Source organism: Myotis brandtii, unplaced genomic scaffold (genome assembly GCF_000412655.1).
Source record: "Myotis brandtii unplaced genomic scaffold, ASM41265v1 scaffold144, whole genome shotgun sequence".
Classification (NCBI taxonomy): Eukaryota; Metazoa; Chordata; class Mammalia; order Chiroptera; family Vespertilionidae; genus Myotis; species Myotis brandtii.
Window position 1 is genome coordinate 1,704,358 of NW_005355159.1, and position 15,898 is coordinate 1,720,255.

The 15,898-nt window shown below is 49.8% G+C and overlaps 1 protein-coding gene across 6 annotated transcripts in view; it reads left to right on the forward strand.

The window, feature by feature from the left end:
• Positions 1 to 15,898, forward strand: part of DAPK2 (death-associated protein kinase 2) — a 109,917-nt gene that overhangs the window by 91,854 nt on the left and 2,165 nt on the right. For 3 of the 6 annotated variants that reach the window (XM_014535478.1, XM_014535480.1, XM_014535482.1), the window contains 3 exons: positions 396 to 548; positions 1,599 to 1,644; positions 2,952 to 6,518. In XM_014535478.1, coding sequence (XP_014390964.1) covers positions 396 to 548; positions 1,599 to 1,644; positions 2,952 to 3,560 — 808 coding nt within the window. In that variant the 3' untranslated portion in view covers positions 3,561 to 6,518. Of the gene's footprint in view, positions 1 to 395; positions 549 to 1,598; positions 1,645 to 2,951; positions 6,519 to 14,361; positions 14,452 to 14,576; positions 14,661 to 15,898 lie in introns of those variants that run through there. The other 3 variants (XM_014535481.1, XM_005861074.2, XM_014535479.1) reach the window with 3 other exon arrangements.

A 15,898-nucleotide genomic window follows, 5' to 3' on the forward strand; every position in this document is an offset into this window, starting at 1 on the left:
GAACCTCACACCCCCTTCTAGTCCTTAATGGCACAACTGACGCCAGGGTCAGCTCTCCCATGAAGCCTGCACTAGGCCTCCCCTCCATCCTGTGCCCCCACAGTCCTTTGTCTGTCCTTCTATTATATTCTACTTGGTTCTGCTGTGCTTCTCTCCCTTCCTCTTTCCAGTTTCCTGGAGATGCAGTTTCCATCAAGTGCTTAGTCAGAGCTCCATAAAGGGTATTGAATTGGACTCAGTCGAAAAGGCTGCTGACTGGCTGCCCAGAGGGGTCAGGCAGTGTTGCTGGGAGCCTCCCAACCCCGTGCAATCGTTATGAGTCAGGGTTCCCTGAGTCCATCACCCCCTATTCATCTACTTTCCTGTAGTCACGTGTTCTCTCTCTGTGTGCTCAGCCTAAGTGGAGCATCCCCTTTCCTGGGAGACACGAAGCAGGAGACACTGGCAAATATCACAGCGGTGAGTTACGACTTTGATGAGGAATTCTTCAGTCAGACCAGTGAGCTGGCCAAGGACTTCATTCGGAAGCTTCTGGTTAAAGAGACCCGGTAAGAGGACAGAGAGAGGCACGGGCTTCTGAGGTACTGACCTGCACCTGTTGCCCTTCCCCGTGTCAGTCTGTCCCCACTTCCTCACGGGCTGTCATCTGTGCCATTGTGGCCTAATCTGGGCAGGTGCTGAGAAGTGTGGACTGGCATTCATCTTGTTTGCTCAAGTCTTTCTGCTTCTTTTCCTGCTGAAATGCAAATAACTACATGTGGTGTGTGCACAGTGTGTATCTCTGTGTGTGCAGTATTTGTGTGTCTATGTGTGTGTGTTTGGAAGTCAGCCTGGGTTTCTCTAGGACTCATTATCTTGTGCAGTCTGTCCCCAAAGCACCAGGAACTAGAATTTGAAAAGGAAAGCAGCAGGTTTCAAACCAATTCAGGTGGGGAGGTGAGCTCAGAGAGGCCAAAAAGTGGGAGAATAGGAGACCTAGTCATCCTATCCCTTCTTCAGGACCGAGGGTGAGCTCTGTGGCTGTGGGGTCACAGTGGGAGATGGGCAGGGAATTGTAGGGAGTTAGGTGCTCAGAGCATTGCCTATCTGGGGCAGGAGTAAGGTCTGTAGATTCTACAAGGTCATGGCTTCTTGGTCCTACAGACTTTGGAGAGAGCCGGAGTGCGATCCTCTACAGTACAGGCGCCTGATTTCTCCAGCTAAGGGCAGTGCTAGGCAGCAGCACCCTACCTGGGTACAGTGAAGGCAGAGCTGAGAACGGATCTGGGAGGCAAGCAGGAAAACAGAGACCAAAGATTTAACAAGGGAAAGTGGGAAGCTCAAAAGAGCACTTATGACTCTCCTATAGTGTGGCGTTAGGCCCTTCGACTTTGGGACCAAAGATGAGGGTTTATGTATTGTCACTCTACAGAGGAGTCAGTCTGGACCATTTTCTCTGGAGTGCAGAGAATTCAGCCAGTTCCCCATCCCCCATTATTCTGGTTTGATGGCAGTGATCAAAGAATGCCAAAATGCTCGTCTAAGAAGAGTAAGAATGAAGACCTTTGCCCTCAGCTTCTGTCCTCGTGGGTGACCTCTGTTTCTGGTCCTCATTGCAGGAAGCGGCTCACAATCCAAGAGGCTCTCCGACACCCCTGGATCATGGTAAGGGCACGGCAATGCGTTCCAGTGAGCAGGAAGGGCTCCGCTCTGTCGCCAGGGCTGGCTGGGGTGGCTGGATGCAGAGGGCCCTTGAAATACTGACCCATGGGCACAGATGAAAGCTAGTTGGAAGGCCCCAAGGTTCTGGGCCTTTTCAAGTAGGTTTATAGGTTTAAGATTTTATTTCATGGGTTCAGGTGACTTATAAAATGCAACCCTCACAAACCTTAGTTGTAACCCTTTTTCTCTAGGGCCATCTTACAAAGTGTTCTTTGTCGGATGATGTGTCACTCCTGTTCCCAGTTGTAGAGAGAGATTGCTAACAATGAAAAAATCTCAGCTTTGTAACCAGGGCTCCTTCTGACTTTTGGGGCTCTGAGTAAGGAGGACACTAAACCAGTCACCTGGCTTCTCAGGCACCGTGAGACCTCAGGGAATGGGGCTCTGAGATGGAGGCCTGGTGGGAAGAGGCAGTCGCTCTCTGTGGGCAATTCCGTTCCCTCTTGGGAGGACAGGGGCACAAAGGCGACTCCCTGCCTGACCTGCTTTGTAATTGTGCTTCCAGCTGCTGGTTTTCCAGAGGTTTTGTGGTCTAGTCACAGTAAAGTGCTATGAAAAGCCCTTTGGGGCGGTGGGAATCAGGAGACTGGGACTCTGGCCCTACTAGTTCTGTTAACTGAGCAGATGTGTACTCCAGGCACATAGTAGGACTTCTAATTCCCTTGATCTGTTTGTTAAATGAGAGAGTTGGCGAGGATGATCTGAGGGGTAGAGGGGGAGGGCTGGAGTGCTCCAGATAGGTCAGATTCCTCTGCTCACTGAAGGATGAGGAAGGCCAAGGGCCCTCCAGGTTTGGGGTGGGCTCAAGGCACAGAGCTAGGGAGTCTCTTGGGCTGCCTCCTTGCTCAGCCTGCTGAGTGTTGCGAGGTCCAGGCGGCTGACTGGCCCTGAAGGCAAGAGGCCACTCCGCCGCCCACTGTGAGACCTGGCCCTGCGTGTTCCTGGCCTTGAGTAGATGCCTGCAGAGTGCTGCAGCCTGCCTGTCTGTGTGAGCGCCCTAAATGCTATGCGTGTGAAGACCCTCTAATGCCGAGGGCCACCCTGCCCTGAGGTGAGCATGCAGGCAGCACCCCTGTACTCCTCGCCTTATGATGGTCTGTAGGGGTGCTCATCCCACCCTGGTCCTCCACGTGGCCTGGCGCATGCAGTGAATGCCAGAGGCTGCTTGTGTGCCTTCTGCCTCCAGCTCGGACTGCCCTTTGGAGCAGGAGTCAAATTAACTCTGGCTCTTCTGTCTAAACACCCACCAGTCCAAAGGAGAAGCCAGAGCCCCAGAACAGCGGAAGACAGAGCCCACCCAGCTGAAGACCAAGCGCCTGAGAGAGTACACCCTCAAATGCCACTCCAGCATGCCCCCCAACAACACCTACGTCAACTTTGAGCGTTTTGCTCATGTGATGGAGGATGTGGCTTGGGTCGACCAGGGATGCCATGCCCTGGCAGGGGCCCATGACACCATCCAGGACGATGTGGAAGCTTTGGTTTCCATCTTCAATGAGAAGGAAGCTTGGTACCGAGAGGAGAGCGAGAGTGCCCGGCATGACCTGTCCCAGCTCAGGTACGAGTTCCGCAAAGTGGAGTCCTTGAAGAGGCTCCTGCGAAGAGACATCCAGGCCACCGGCTCCAGCCTCGGAAGCATGGCCAGGAAATTGGACCATCTGCAGGTGCAGTTTGAAGCTCTGAGGCAGGAGCTCTCAGCAGACCTACAGTGGCTCCAGGAGCTGGTGGGCAGCTGCCAGCTGGAGAGTGGGAGCACAGATGGCCTGGGCTCTGTGTTCTGCCGGGACGCCCGTGAGCCCCTAGCGGAGCTGCGCAGCAGACCAGGCAGCGACAAAGTCTTGGCCGGCTTGGAGCTCTGAGGACCAGAATCTCGTCAGCAATGCCTCCTGGATGGCTTGCAGAAGCATGTTCCAACGGCCCTGCTGGGCATCAGCTAGAGTTATCCTGCAGGGATGTATGTCTGTAGCATAGACGTCCACCCCCTTCCCAGAACCCAGAATCACAGAGGTACTAGCGAGTTATTCATTCTGCACCTCCTCTCACCAACCTGGTTTTCTGGGATGGGGGATTGGCAGGGTAGCCAAGCTGTTAAAACAATTGAGAATAAACAGCCTGCAATGTATCTTTCTCTAGAGGGAGGACAGCTGGCTCTGGGGAAATGCTTGATAACTGATGTGTGATCATGGATTTGTGCACATTTCACTTCCCACCTATATGCCTTGGGGGTGGCAGACCTTGGGTAATATTGAGCTAACCGGGGGTAATAGTAAGTCAGCTTGGTGCTTTCCTGCTTCAGGAGGAATTTTAAATGCACAGAGAAAGTACTACTTCTCATTTGCATTGACATCACTTATCAAGCACTTACATCTTTGATCCTTAGGTCTTTGATCCCTAAAATAACTTTGCAAGACAGGAAAGTCGGTGGCATTATTATTGCTGTTACTATTATTTTCATTTATCTGATAAGGAAATTGACTCAAAGAGGGAAAATGATTTACTCAGGGTCATTCATAGCTGGTTGATACAGATGAAACAGAAACTCGTGATGCCTGACTCTAAGATGAGGTGTATGGGAAGAAATTGTGAGACTTTGATATAAATATCCATCTTAATATTAAAGTTCAGACCCCAGCGGTAAAATAAGCAACTTCACATATTCTGCCAGGTATGGATGGAATGCTTCGTACCTTCAGATGATGGAGAAGTATGTCCTAAAGGGCGCAGTCATGGCTCCTGTCCAGCCTGAGCCTGTCTGAAGCTCAGCCCACAGAGCCGGAGGAGGGCCGCATCTCACCCTTCTCCAGCTGTCTCCCTCTGGCTAAGGGCCTCAACCTTGTGTTGGGAATGAATACCAAACAGGACTCAGCAAGAAGGTTCCTTTTCTTACGTACTTAGGGCTTTGGGCCACGAAAGGTCAGAGAAACTCCATGAGAGTTTTTGAGGAGGGTGGACATTAAGACTGGGAAGCACAAGGTTCAGTGGTCCCCTCTTGACCCCAGGCTTTGAGCATACCCCCTGAGGACTGTGTGGTCTTATCACTCTTTTCCCAGAGGAGCACCCGTCATCCAGCTCGTAGACACAGAGCATGAGTGTGGGCCCAGAACTGTGCTAGAAGCTTGGGGGTTGGGGAAAAGATGTATCATTCCCAAATGTCTTAACAGACTCACAACCTACCCTTGTCAGAGAAGCAGGGTAAATGCTATTCCCAGTTTGGAGATGAGGAAACAGAGAGGACGTGATTTGCCCAAGGGCATAATTGTGGCAAAAGTGGAGGTATCCTGAGACGTCTGTTGCCTTCTTGCTTCCCCTAACTGCCCCAGGCTTCAGGAGTTTTCTCTCTGCTTCCAAGGCAGGTGATGTGCAGATTCAACCACCCACCCATTCTCAAATAGTTTCTGAGCACCTAGCAACTGCCAGGTACTTGGTTTGGCCCTGGAGATACAAAGCTGAGAGAAAACAGGCATGTTTCCTGCCTTAACAAAGTCTGCAGTCCAGTGAAGGATTCCAACATTAATCAAGAACATTCTAGAAACGTAGAACTGAAGCTGAGACATATGCTGGGAATGAGAAGTATGAATTACTGTAAGAGCCTGCAATGGGGGTTTGATCTAATCAGGGAAGGCATCCACGAGGTGGTGATGCTGAGCTGAGACCAGCTAAGCACACTAGGGAGAAAGAATTGTTCCCTACAGAGCCCTCACGCCATGGCTCTGTGGTCGGAGGGGGCATGGGAGGCTGAAATTACATAGATAGAAAGAAAGCTGGAGGGGAGAGAATAAGAGGATTGTGTAGATGTGACTGGAGAGGATGCAGGACCAGCAAGGCTTTGCCATATCAAAGACCTCTGCCTTTATCCCAAGTGTCATGGGGAGCCATGATGGATGCCAGGCTAGTCAATGGCCCGATGTGCTGGGGGGAAACGCCTAGTGAGCAGCACAGATGGGAAGTGGTTTGGGACGAGACATGAGATTTTAATCTCATGAAAGCATTTCCTCAAAAGTCTACCTCCTTTTCTATTAGCATGCTGGGTCATTTCAAATATATATAATAATGTAACAAACTTTTTTCATCAAATAGAAGAAACCGTATTTTCATCAAATATAAGACACGTCATTATTATGTACCAAAAATAAGAAAGATAAAAAGCCCAAGATGGGAAGTCCAATAGGAGACCCCCCCCCACACACAAAGGGGAACACCTGTACTAAGAGGGTAATGACAAGGCCACCGTGAGAAAGAAAAAGCAAGAGAATGTGAGTCCCAACCTTTTCCCTTGGGGCGGGATGACAAACCCTCCTCTAAGAATAGGCGCTCCGGTGGTAGTCCTCGCTCCGGGTGGTGGTCCTCATGCTTTGTGAATTTGCACAATCGGTGTTATCCAAAAGGACCTCAAGCAGAGACTCTAGGTCAGACAGCCTGAGGCTGGTGGCCCCGATGGCTGGCGGAAGCAGCAGAACACCTGCCTTCACTTCAGACCGACAGTTATGATAAGATGCCATTGATTGGGAGACAAGTCCTGATTTCAGAGATCCAAAAATGTGCATCTTGGAATCAATAGAAGATGGCAAAGCTGTTCCTATGCCTTCCCTGGGAGAATTGGGACAAATGACCCATCTGCCATCTCTCCAAGGATGCCCTGTCCCAGGATGTGATGTATTCATTTGGCATGAGACACTGTTCCTATTAAAGGGTCCTTTGGCCATGTCAACACACCTTGACCTCACACAGCCAGGTTTCCTATGGAAAGGAAGCCCTGACTGAGCAACTCAGGGGAAACTTTCTTGTGGATGTCGAAATAAAATGCAATCAAAGAGTAAGACGTTGATGATGATTTGAATTAGGGAGACTGGGAAGAGGGAGGGATACGTTCCTTTTAGAATTGTGGCAGCAGCCACAGGCTCTCCATGCAGGGAGGTCCTCAGAGGTGAACCACCAGACGCCCTTGCAGCACTTTACAGGGCAGGACTTGTCTGAAGTTCACCCAGCTAGTCAGAACCATAGGAGGTTTTCCTCACAGGAGTGGAATTGTCCTCTTTATGTTCAAGTCCAGTCATTGGTAACGATTTGTCACTTAGACACTTTATAAACAGATCCTTTTCTGTACTAAGAACTTCCAAAGACAAATAGCAGTGAACTGAGAAATGCCCCCCAAGTGTTTCAGGGAAACCAGAGAAGACTGTAACCTTCCCCGTCACCTGGCCAGTCCAACATGCATCACCCTTTGGCTCCAGAACCCAAGGAGACCCAGCTGAATTTCTCCCCACACGCCCACAGCTGGAATTTTAGCAACGGGGTCAAGGGCAGGGTGGGGCTGATGGTCCCTAGGCACTTGTACTTAGACGGAGAAAGGCCTGGGGCACTGCTCTGTGGGCAGACCCATCTGCCGTCAGATTTGTCATTCATTAGGCTGTTAATGAAAGATCTGCTGCTGTGCTCTGTGCAAATGCCATTCTGGACTCTTGGGGCGGGGAGGGTGAGTATGTGACATCTTCCTGAATAATGGTTCCCAGGGAAGCTGGAATCGGCTCCTGGGAAAGGCAGCAGCCTGTCCCTGCTCTGAAGGGCATGCACATGGCACACAAAGCGGGGGGGGGGGGGGGGAAAAAAAAGGTACCATTGCTGCGATGCAGGCGGCTGGCCTTGAAGGGGTGTGAGGAATAATAATGACAGGAGAAGCCAGAGTCTCCTCCATGCACCCACTCCCAGCACTGCCCACGCTCACCTACAGGTGATTATGGACATGGAGGCTTCCCGCCTCACTCCATCACATGGTGCAGTCGGCCCCTTGGGAGGTGGCTTTGTGCCCCGATACCATCCCCGCTGCAAATGTCTGTGGAACTGAATGGCCTTTTCTCCTTTGTCTGTGGAACTCTTGGCCTGTGGAGAAGGCTCTGCCCTGGAGCAGAGACCCAGCAGTGGGCATATTTGAGGAGCAGAAGGGGCCAGTTCAGTGGAACAAACACTGATTGTGCTCGGCTCTGGAGGGAGGTGACAGATATGGACAAGACAACTCCTGAGTAAAAGATTCCATTTCTGGGATAAACGGGGACCTAACCCACTGAGAGACGGGACAGGTCGTGGTGATAAATAGAGGTACCCAATATTCCAGACAACAGGAGAGAGATGAATTCTGATTGAGAAAAGTTGAGAGGGGAGGCCAAGGGCAGAAACATTCTCAGCACCCTCCCCTCCCCCACCCCAAACCGTAGCCTTGGAGAACGGCCAAGTAGAATTCGGAGGGCTGGGGATAAACCCAGATTGGGACCAGGACCCTGGATTGGGAAATGGAAATTAAAGAGAAGATTACAGAGATTAAAAAGCGAGTTTTTGTTTTTAACTTTTTGTTATGGGAATTTTTCAAAACCTGCAAAAAGTATTGAGAACAGTGTAGTGAATTCTATGTACCTATTACCCAGCTTCAACAGTGAGCAAGTTGTGGCCAGTTCTGTCTCATTCATCTCCACCGTTACTTTTTCTGGAGTATTTTAAAAGCAAATTCAGACTTATTTAACTCACAAATTCTTCAGCTGGAATCTCTGATAAGGACTTTTCCTATTAATATTACTACCGTGTCATTATCACACCTGACAAAATCAGGATGAATTCCTTAATATCATCTGGATGCACATTCCATACTCGTGTCCCCATTTTCTCAAGGATGATCTGTCATCGTTGGTCTGTTCAGATCAGGATCCAAACAGCGTCCACACGTGGCATTTGGTTGTTGTGCCTCTCCAGTCGCCTGTCTTCTGTGAAGTACAGAAGGGGGAGCTTTGGAAGCTTTTCCTGGGGCCGGAAAATGGCTCAGAAGACGGAAGGCCCTGGAGAGTGGATTAAAAGTGAGAGTTTCCATGCTGAGACCTAACTGGGAAAAGTGAGACCAGATCAGGCAAAGAAAAGGGCATTCTTGCCTCTTTCCATTGACTTTGTTTGATGTAGGGACAACCTGCAGGGACACATGGTTTCTGCAGCTCTCCCCACCCGTTTATGAGGAGGCAGAGACTCAGGCACCTGTGAGCTTCACAGGCTCCTTTCGGGAGGTGAGTCTAGGTAGAGTCTAGGCTTCAGCCAGGAAACCAGCCAGCAAAAGGCAGAGGTGGAGGGGCTGCCTATAGAGAGATCGGGGGAGAGGGGGCTAGAGTAACAGACCTGGACAGGAGAGGGCAGTGGGCACCCAGGTGTCCCTGGTTTTCAGTGGAGGATGGGGCTGGAGAAATGGCACAGATGGAGGTTTGAAAACTTGCAATCTGTTTGCAGTTTCTAGAGGAGGCCTGGTATTTAAAGAAAATCTTCCGGAGTGCTTCTTCTGAAGAGCCAGGGTCTTTTTTATGCCTGGAGGATGGCTGCTGCTTCATCCCCCTGCTCTGTGGATGAGGGCGCTGACCTAGGTCACCCCACTGGGCTTTTTCAAAGGCATTTGCGCCTGCAAAACAAAACCTGACTTCGGCCACAGCATTCTGTCTTCTTGCCTCCCTGACATTTTTCTGAGACACACAAATGCTCCTAGGAGCCTGGTCAAAATTGCCCAGACTCTCTGGTATCCCCAAGGACTACAGGCTGGAGAAAGGTGGGCACTGTCTGTTTGCAGTGAGATGGGGGTGGGGTCAGGCAGAACATAGCTCCATCCCCCTCATACTCTCAATTTATCAAAAGTGTTAGTGCCATGTTCCTTCTGGGAACAGATTTCACTGCAGAATTTACATCTCTGATTTTCAAGGCTTAGATGAGAGTGTCAGCATTTGGTGAGCTCTCTTAGCAACCAAGGAGGCCGTTGGTTAGGAAAGGCCAGGCTGATAGATTTATAGCCCCGGTGGCCTCCTCAGAGTTCATGCTGTTTTATGTAGCATATAGACAGGGCCCTAGAAGGAATTGCATCACCTCCCATGAATGGCCTCTGTGAGTGATCCCACCTGATATTTTAGTTGGGCCTCTCTGCTGTCACTGGCATTGCTAGACCAGTTGGAAGATGGGATTCTCATAAACGGGACTCCCCTAGCCTGCATGTTGACCTTCCAGCCGTGGGGCTTAGGCATCTCTCTCCTGGCAGTGGTGCCAATCAGTAAGTGGATAGACTCCTCCCGCCTCATCAGACTCTCCAAATGCAGTGCAAGTGTCCCCTGCAAGGGTTAGGCCCAACGGTGAATTGCAGGCATTAGTGAAGTTAGAGGTAGAAATGTTCTGTGGATTGGGCCGGGGGGAGGCAGGAAATCACATTGGAAAGGAGACACTAGTTGCTGGGAAGTGCAGGAGAGGGGAACTAACAAAAAAACAAATAAATGCAGAATAAAATGACAGTGACACATGCTGGGAAAAAGTAGGGCACAGGCACAGTGAGTTCTGTGGAGCAGCTGGGTGCTATTTTATATAAGACTAGAGGCCCAGTGCACAAAATTCATGCACTGGGTGGGGTTGGTCTCTCAGCCCGGCCTGCACCCTCTCGCAGTCCAGGACCCCTCACTCCTTACCACCCGCCTGCTCGCTGCTCCTTACCACTCGGCTCGCTGCTCCTTAGCGCTGCCGCGGAGGCGGGAGAGGCTTCCGCCCTTCTGAAGAGCCAGGGTCTTTTTTATGCCTGGAGGATGGCTGCTGCTTCATCCCCCTGCTCTGTGGATGAGGGCGCTGACCTAGGTCACCCCACTGGGCTTTTTCAAAGGCATTTGCGCCTGCAAAACAAAACCTGACTTCGGCCACAGCATTCTGTCTTCTTGCCTCCCTGACATTTTTCTGAGACACACAAATGCTCCTAGGAGCCTGGTCAAAATTGCCCAGACTCTCTGGTATCCCCAAGGACTACAGGCTGGAGAAAGGTGGGCACTGTCTGTTTGCAGTGAGATGGGGGTGGGGTCAGGCAGAACATAGCTCCATCCCCCTCATACTCTCAATTTATCAAAAGTGTTAGTGCCATGTTCCTTCTGGGAACAGATTTCACTGCAGAATTTACATCTCTGATTTTCAAGGCTTAGATGAGAGTGTCAGCATTTGGTGAGCTCTCTTAGCAACCAAGGAGGCCGTTGGTTAGGAAAGGCCAGGCTGATAGATTTATAGCCCCGGTGGCCTCCTCAGAGTTCATGCTGTTTTATGTAGCATATAGACAGGGCCCTAGAAGGAATTGCATCACCTCCCATGAATGGCCTCTGTGAGTGATCCCACCTGATATTTTAGTTGGGCCTCTCTGCTGTCACTGGCATTGCTAGACCAGTTGGAAGATGGGATTCTCATAAACGGGACTCCCCTAGCCTGCATGTTGACCTTCCAGCCATGGGGCTTAGGCATCTCTCTCCTGGCAGTGGTGCCAATCAGTAAGTGGATAGACTCCTCCTGCCTCATCAGACTCTCCAAATGCAGTGCAAGTGTCCCTGCAAGGGTTAGGGCCAAAGGTGAATTGCAGGCATTAGTGAAGTTAGAGGTAGAAATGTTCTGTGGATTGGGCCGGGGGGAGGCAGGAAATCACATTGGAAAGGAGACACTAGTTGCTGGGAAGTGCAGGAGAGGGGAACTAACAAAAAAACAAATAAATGCAGAATAAAATGACAGTGACACATGCTGGGAAAAAGTAGGGCACAGGCACAGTGAGTTCTGTGGAGCAGCTGGGTGCTATTTTATATAAGACTAGAGGCCCAGTGCACAAAATTCATGCACTGGGTGGGGTTGGTCTCTCAGCCTGGCCTGCACCCTCTCACAGTCCAGGACCCCTCACTCCTTACCACCCGCCTGCTCGCTGCTCCTTACCACTCGGCTCGCTGCTCCTTAGCGCTGCCGCGGAGGCGGGAGAGGCTTCCGCCACCACCGCTGCGCTCGCCAGCTGTGAGCCCAGCTTCTGGCTGAGATGTGCTCCCCCTGTGGGAGTGCACTGACCACCAGGGGGAAGCTCCTACATTGAGCGTCTGCCCCTAGTGGTCAGTGTGCATCATAGTGACTGGTCATTCTGGTTGTTCTGCTGTAACGGTCGCTTAGGTTTTTATTATATAGATGATCAAGGAAGGCCTCTCCGAGGACGTGACATTTAAGCAATGACCAGAAAAAAGTGACAAAGTGAATATGAAGGAGCAGGGGCAAAACCCTGAGACCGTGGGTTCCTGGACTAGCAAGCAGACCTGTGTGATGGGAGCCACAGCGATAGGAAAGAGAGAGGGAGGAAATCAGATTGGAGAAGGACCCAGGTGGTTCAGGCCTTGGGGGTCTTGGTGAACGTGTTGAGTTCCACTAAGAGTGTCAGGAAGCTGCTGGAAGGCTGTGATACCAGGAATGGGCAGGCTCTGCTCTCTTCTGCGTCTCCCTTCCAGGTGAGTCCTCGACCCAGGGCCGGGCTTGCAGGTATGGCAGAGGAGGTGAAGGCAATTAAGGAAGGAGTGGGAGAGCTGGCCCGATGCTCCCCTCGGTGCCCTATGCTCTTCTCTTCCCTCTCCATCTTTCTTTCTCCTCTCCCTCCCTTCTTTGCTCCTGCGCCCTTTGATCTAAACCACTATGTTCCAGTTTGGGAGGGTGACTTGCCCTGGCTTTCTCTCACGTGTCAAGGTTGTGTACACTCTCCTCTCTGACCCCCCACAGAACTCTGCTGACTCTCAGACAGAGCTGTGGGGAGTCATGGTGTTATGACACCTTGTCATGGTGTCATGGCTGCTGACCCAGGTGCCTGGTCTCTCATTGGCAGGAGTGAGCAGGTCCTAAGTCCTAGGTTTTATTCCAGTTGGTCTCTTCAACAGCGCAGGGAAACAATTTCCACATACAACTATTAAGCACCCATTATTGAATGCTTTGAGTGGGAAGGAGGTAGGGCCAGGAACATTGACAAACACATGAAGAAATTTCTGTGCCCTCAGGTTGTTTTCCGCTAGTGGGACTGAGTTGGTTGATATATGTAATAAGGGAGCTCACGTGTGTTTTGGTCATGTTGGGGAGAGTGACATTGTTTCTTGGAAGTTGTCTTAAAGGAGGTCACATTTGAATTGGGCTTTGAAACACACAGAGGCCTTCCAGGACGATGGGGGTTGGGTGGACATGGAAAGGGCCTCCTGCCGGAAGATGTTAAGTCCAGGGCAGTGAGGGCCAGCAGCGTGCACCGGCTTCCACTGGATGGAAAATAAACAAATGTGGTTAGGAGTAAGTCCAGCACTCAGGAACCAATGAGCTGCCTCGCCCCACATTCACTGAGGTGCCAAATGAGGCGTTGCTGTGTGGAGGCGCTCAGAGCAGAGAGAAAAGTAGAGCTGGACTTTATGGACCATCCTGGGCAGTTCATTTCTTGAGGTCCCAGCACCCTTTGAGAATCGGTGAAAGCTATTGACTCTCTTCAGAAGAAATGTATATCTGTACATAAATTCTAAATTATTTAATTGAGATATAATTCACATTTTATAAACTTATCTTTTAAAAGTATACAATTCTGTGGTTTTTAGTATATTCACAGGTTGTGCAGCAATCATCACTATATAATTCCAGAACCTTTTATTAATACCCGTTAGTAGTCATTCCCCATTCTTCCCTCTCTCCACCCCCTGGCAACTAATCTATCTTCTGTCTCCATGGGTTTGCCTATTCTGCACATATGATACAGATAGAATCATACAATATGTAGCCTTTTGCTTCTGCCTTCTTTCAATTATAATGTTTTCAAGGTTCATGCGTGTGCAGCATGGATCACTACTTCATTCCTTTTCATGAATAATTTTCCATTGTGTGGATAGACCATATTTTGTCTGTCTATCATCAGTTAATGTACATTTCAGCTGTTTCCACTTTTTGACTATTGTGAATGATACTGCTGTGAATATTCATCTACAAGTTTACATACTAAAATTTATAAACCATTTCAGAAGGTTCACAGAACCACAAAACCCATCTCTTGGTCTCAGAAAACTGTGTTTTATTTACAAAAGGGGAAGAATTAAGAGGGAATTGACTCATCAAATTGTATACATTAAATATGTTCGAATTTTTTGGTAAAAATAAAGCTATTTTTTTATTTTTTATTTTTCTAAGCTATTTTTAAAATAAAATAAAATTTAAAAAGAAGGAATGAGAAGGCAGGAAGGCTATCAATAATTTATTTTTATTTATTGAGCATCTCTAGGTTAAGCACTTTACATACCCACATTCATTTAATCCTAAATAACCCTGATATACAGTGTTACTTATTATCCCCATGTTACAGATGAGAAAACTGAGGCTCAGAAAAGTCATCCAGACTTCTTGGCAACTACACATTCCGTTTCCTCTTGACCTTCATCAAAGCCCCTATTTCCTTCCATTTATTTTTGAATGGAGTACAATGTCCTGTTTGCCAGCAAGGCATCCGTTTCACTAAAGCCCATCAGGCTCAGTGCACAGTGGGCATCCTAGACTACTATACAATAACCCTTTCCCAAAGTGATTTGTGATCGAAAGCCCTGCCTCCCTCGCTTCTTCTTGCGGGAGCTCAGCCTCTGCCCTGGCCAGTATGTGCATCTGGCTCCGGTAATAATAGCTCAGGGGCACCAGGGCATCTCCTGAACAGCTGAGATATCTGTAAACGTTGTCCTCAGTGTGATATCCCTCTGCATGCGCTGTCTGGCAGGGATGCCAGGGACAGGCTAAGGATGGCGTGTGGTTGGGGGTTCTGTGGAGAGGGTGACCGCTGCCCAGAGCTCAGTGTCAGCTACCATGCTCTGCTTTGTCTCCCAGCCGGTGGACAACCAGCAAGCCCTGGTGCGCAGGGAGTCCGTGGTCAACCTGGAGAACTTCAAGAAGCAGTATGTCCGCAGACGGTGGAAGGTGTGTCAGGGCTTAGGGGTGGGGTGGGGGGGGGGTAGCTGCGGGTGCAGGGGACCCAGGTTCCTGGTCCCCTCCGGGGTCTCTGTGCACATTCTCACCTGGCACTTCTTCTCTCCCTCCCTCAGCTCTCTTTCAGCATTGTCTCCTTGTGTAACCACCTCACCCGCTCCCTGATGAAGAAGGTGCACCTGAGGCCAGATGAGAGCCTGGTAAATAAATGCAGTGCCTTCTTCTGGGGTGGAATTCGGGGGTGGCCTGGAGCCCGGGGATGAAGGGGAGCATTTGGGTCTTAACTGTTTCCAGTCAGTTCTGCTGGTCTGCTTTCCTCTGCACTGTGATTAGTGGAGGCCTCCTGTTCAGAGGGACCACCTAGATAAGCGGTTCTCAACCTGTGGGTCGCGACCCCTTTGGGGGTCGAATGACCCTTTCACAGGGGTCGCCTAAGACCATCAGAAAACACACAGATAAACACATATTGTTTTTGTGATTAATCACTATGCTTTAATTATGTTCAATTTGTAACAATGAAATTGGGGGACACCACAACATGAGGAACTGTATTAAGGGGTCGCAGCATTAGGAAGGTTGAGAACCACTGACCTAGAAGGTGCCAGGAGAAGCACAGCCCTGGGGCTCTCAGTCCTCTGCTGGTGGGCCTTCAAAGGCACGGCTGCTGCCGCTTCACTGCCCAGCCTTTCCCCGAGGACAGGTAGCCTGCTGGGGACCTGCGGACTCCGGATAATGAGACTACCACTGGCAATCCAAAATGTATTCCTGGCAATCCAGAGATCTGCTGTAGAATGGGAGCTTTATATTCATGTTTCAATTGTTCTTATTTCTGTTTAGCTTTAGATGAACATCAATAATAATAATTAGATATCTTATATTTGATTAGCTTGTTACCGTTTTGTGTACATTTAAATTGAGGGACTTATAATACACTGATCAAGAGTGTGGCCTCTGGAGCCAGACTGCCAGGATTCACATCTGCCACATAATAGCTGTGTGACTTTGAGGAAATTACTTAACCTCTCTGTGCCAAAATGTTTCATTTCTAAAATGGGGTTAACAATAGTTCCCACCCCATAGAGCAGTCATAGGGATTAAATGATGACATATTCTTAGAACCTGACACTCTAAGTGCTCAGTACAGGTTAGCGGTTATTGTTGTCTAAAATACTCCTGTAGACTTTACAATGCAGTGCCAGTGCTTCCGAATGCAGTGTTAGTATTTCAGCTGTTAGATGCTCCTCACTGCTCTCTGAGTGTGGTGAGGGCCCGAGGAGTGTCTGGGGTGGCACAGGTCAGGACAGAAGGTGACTCCTGCTCAGGACAGGGCTGGAAGGCAGCTGCCTGAGACAGATGGGTCGTCAGCCTTGAGCAGCCTTAGGACACAGCTGGGCTGAATCCCAGGACCCGGCACAGCCCCTGTGTTCCGCCCTCCTCC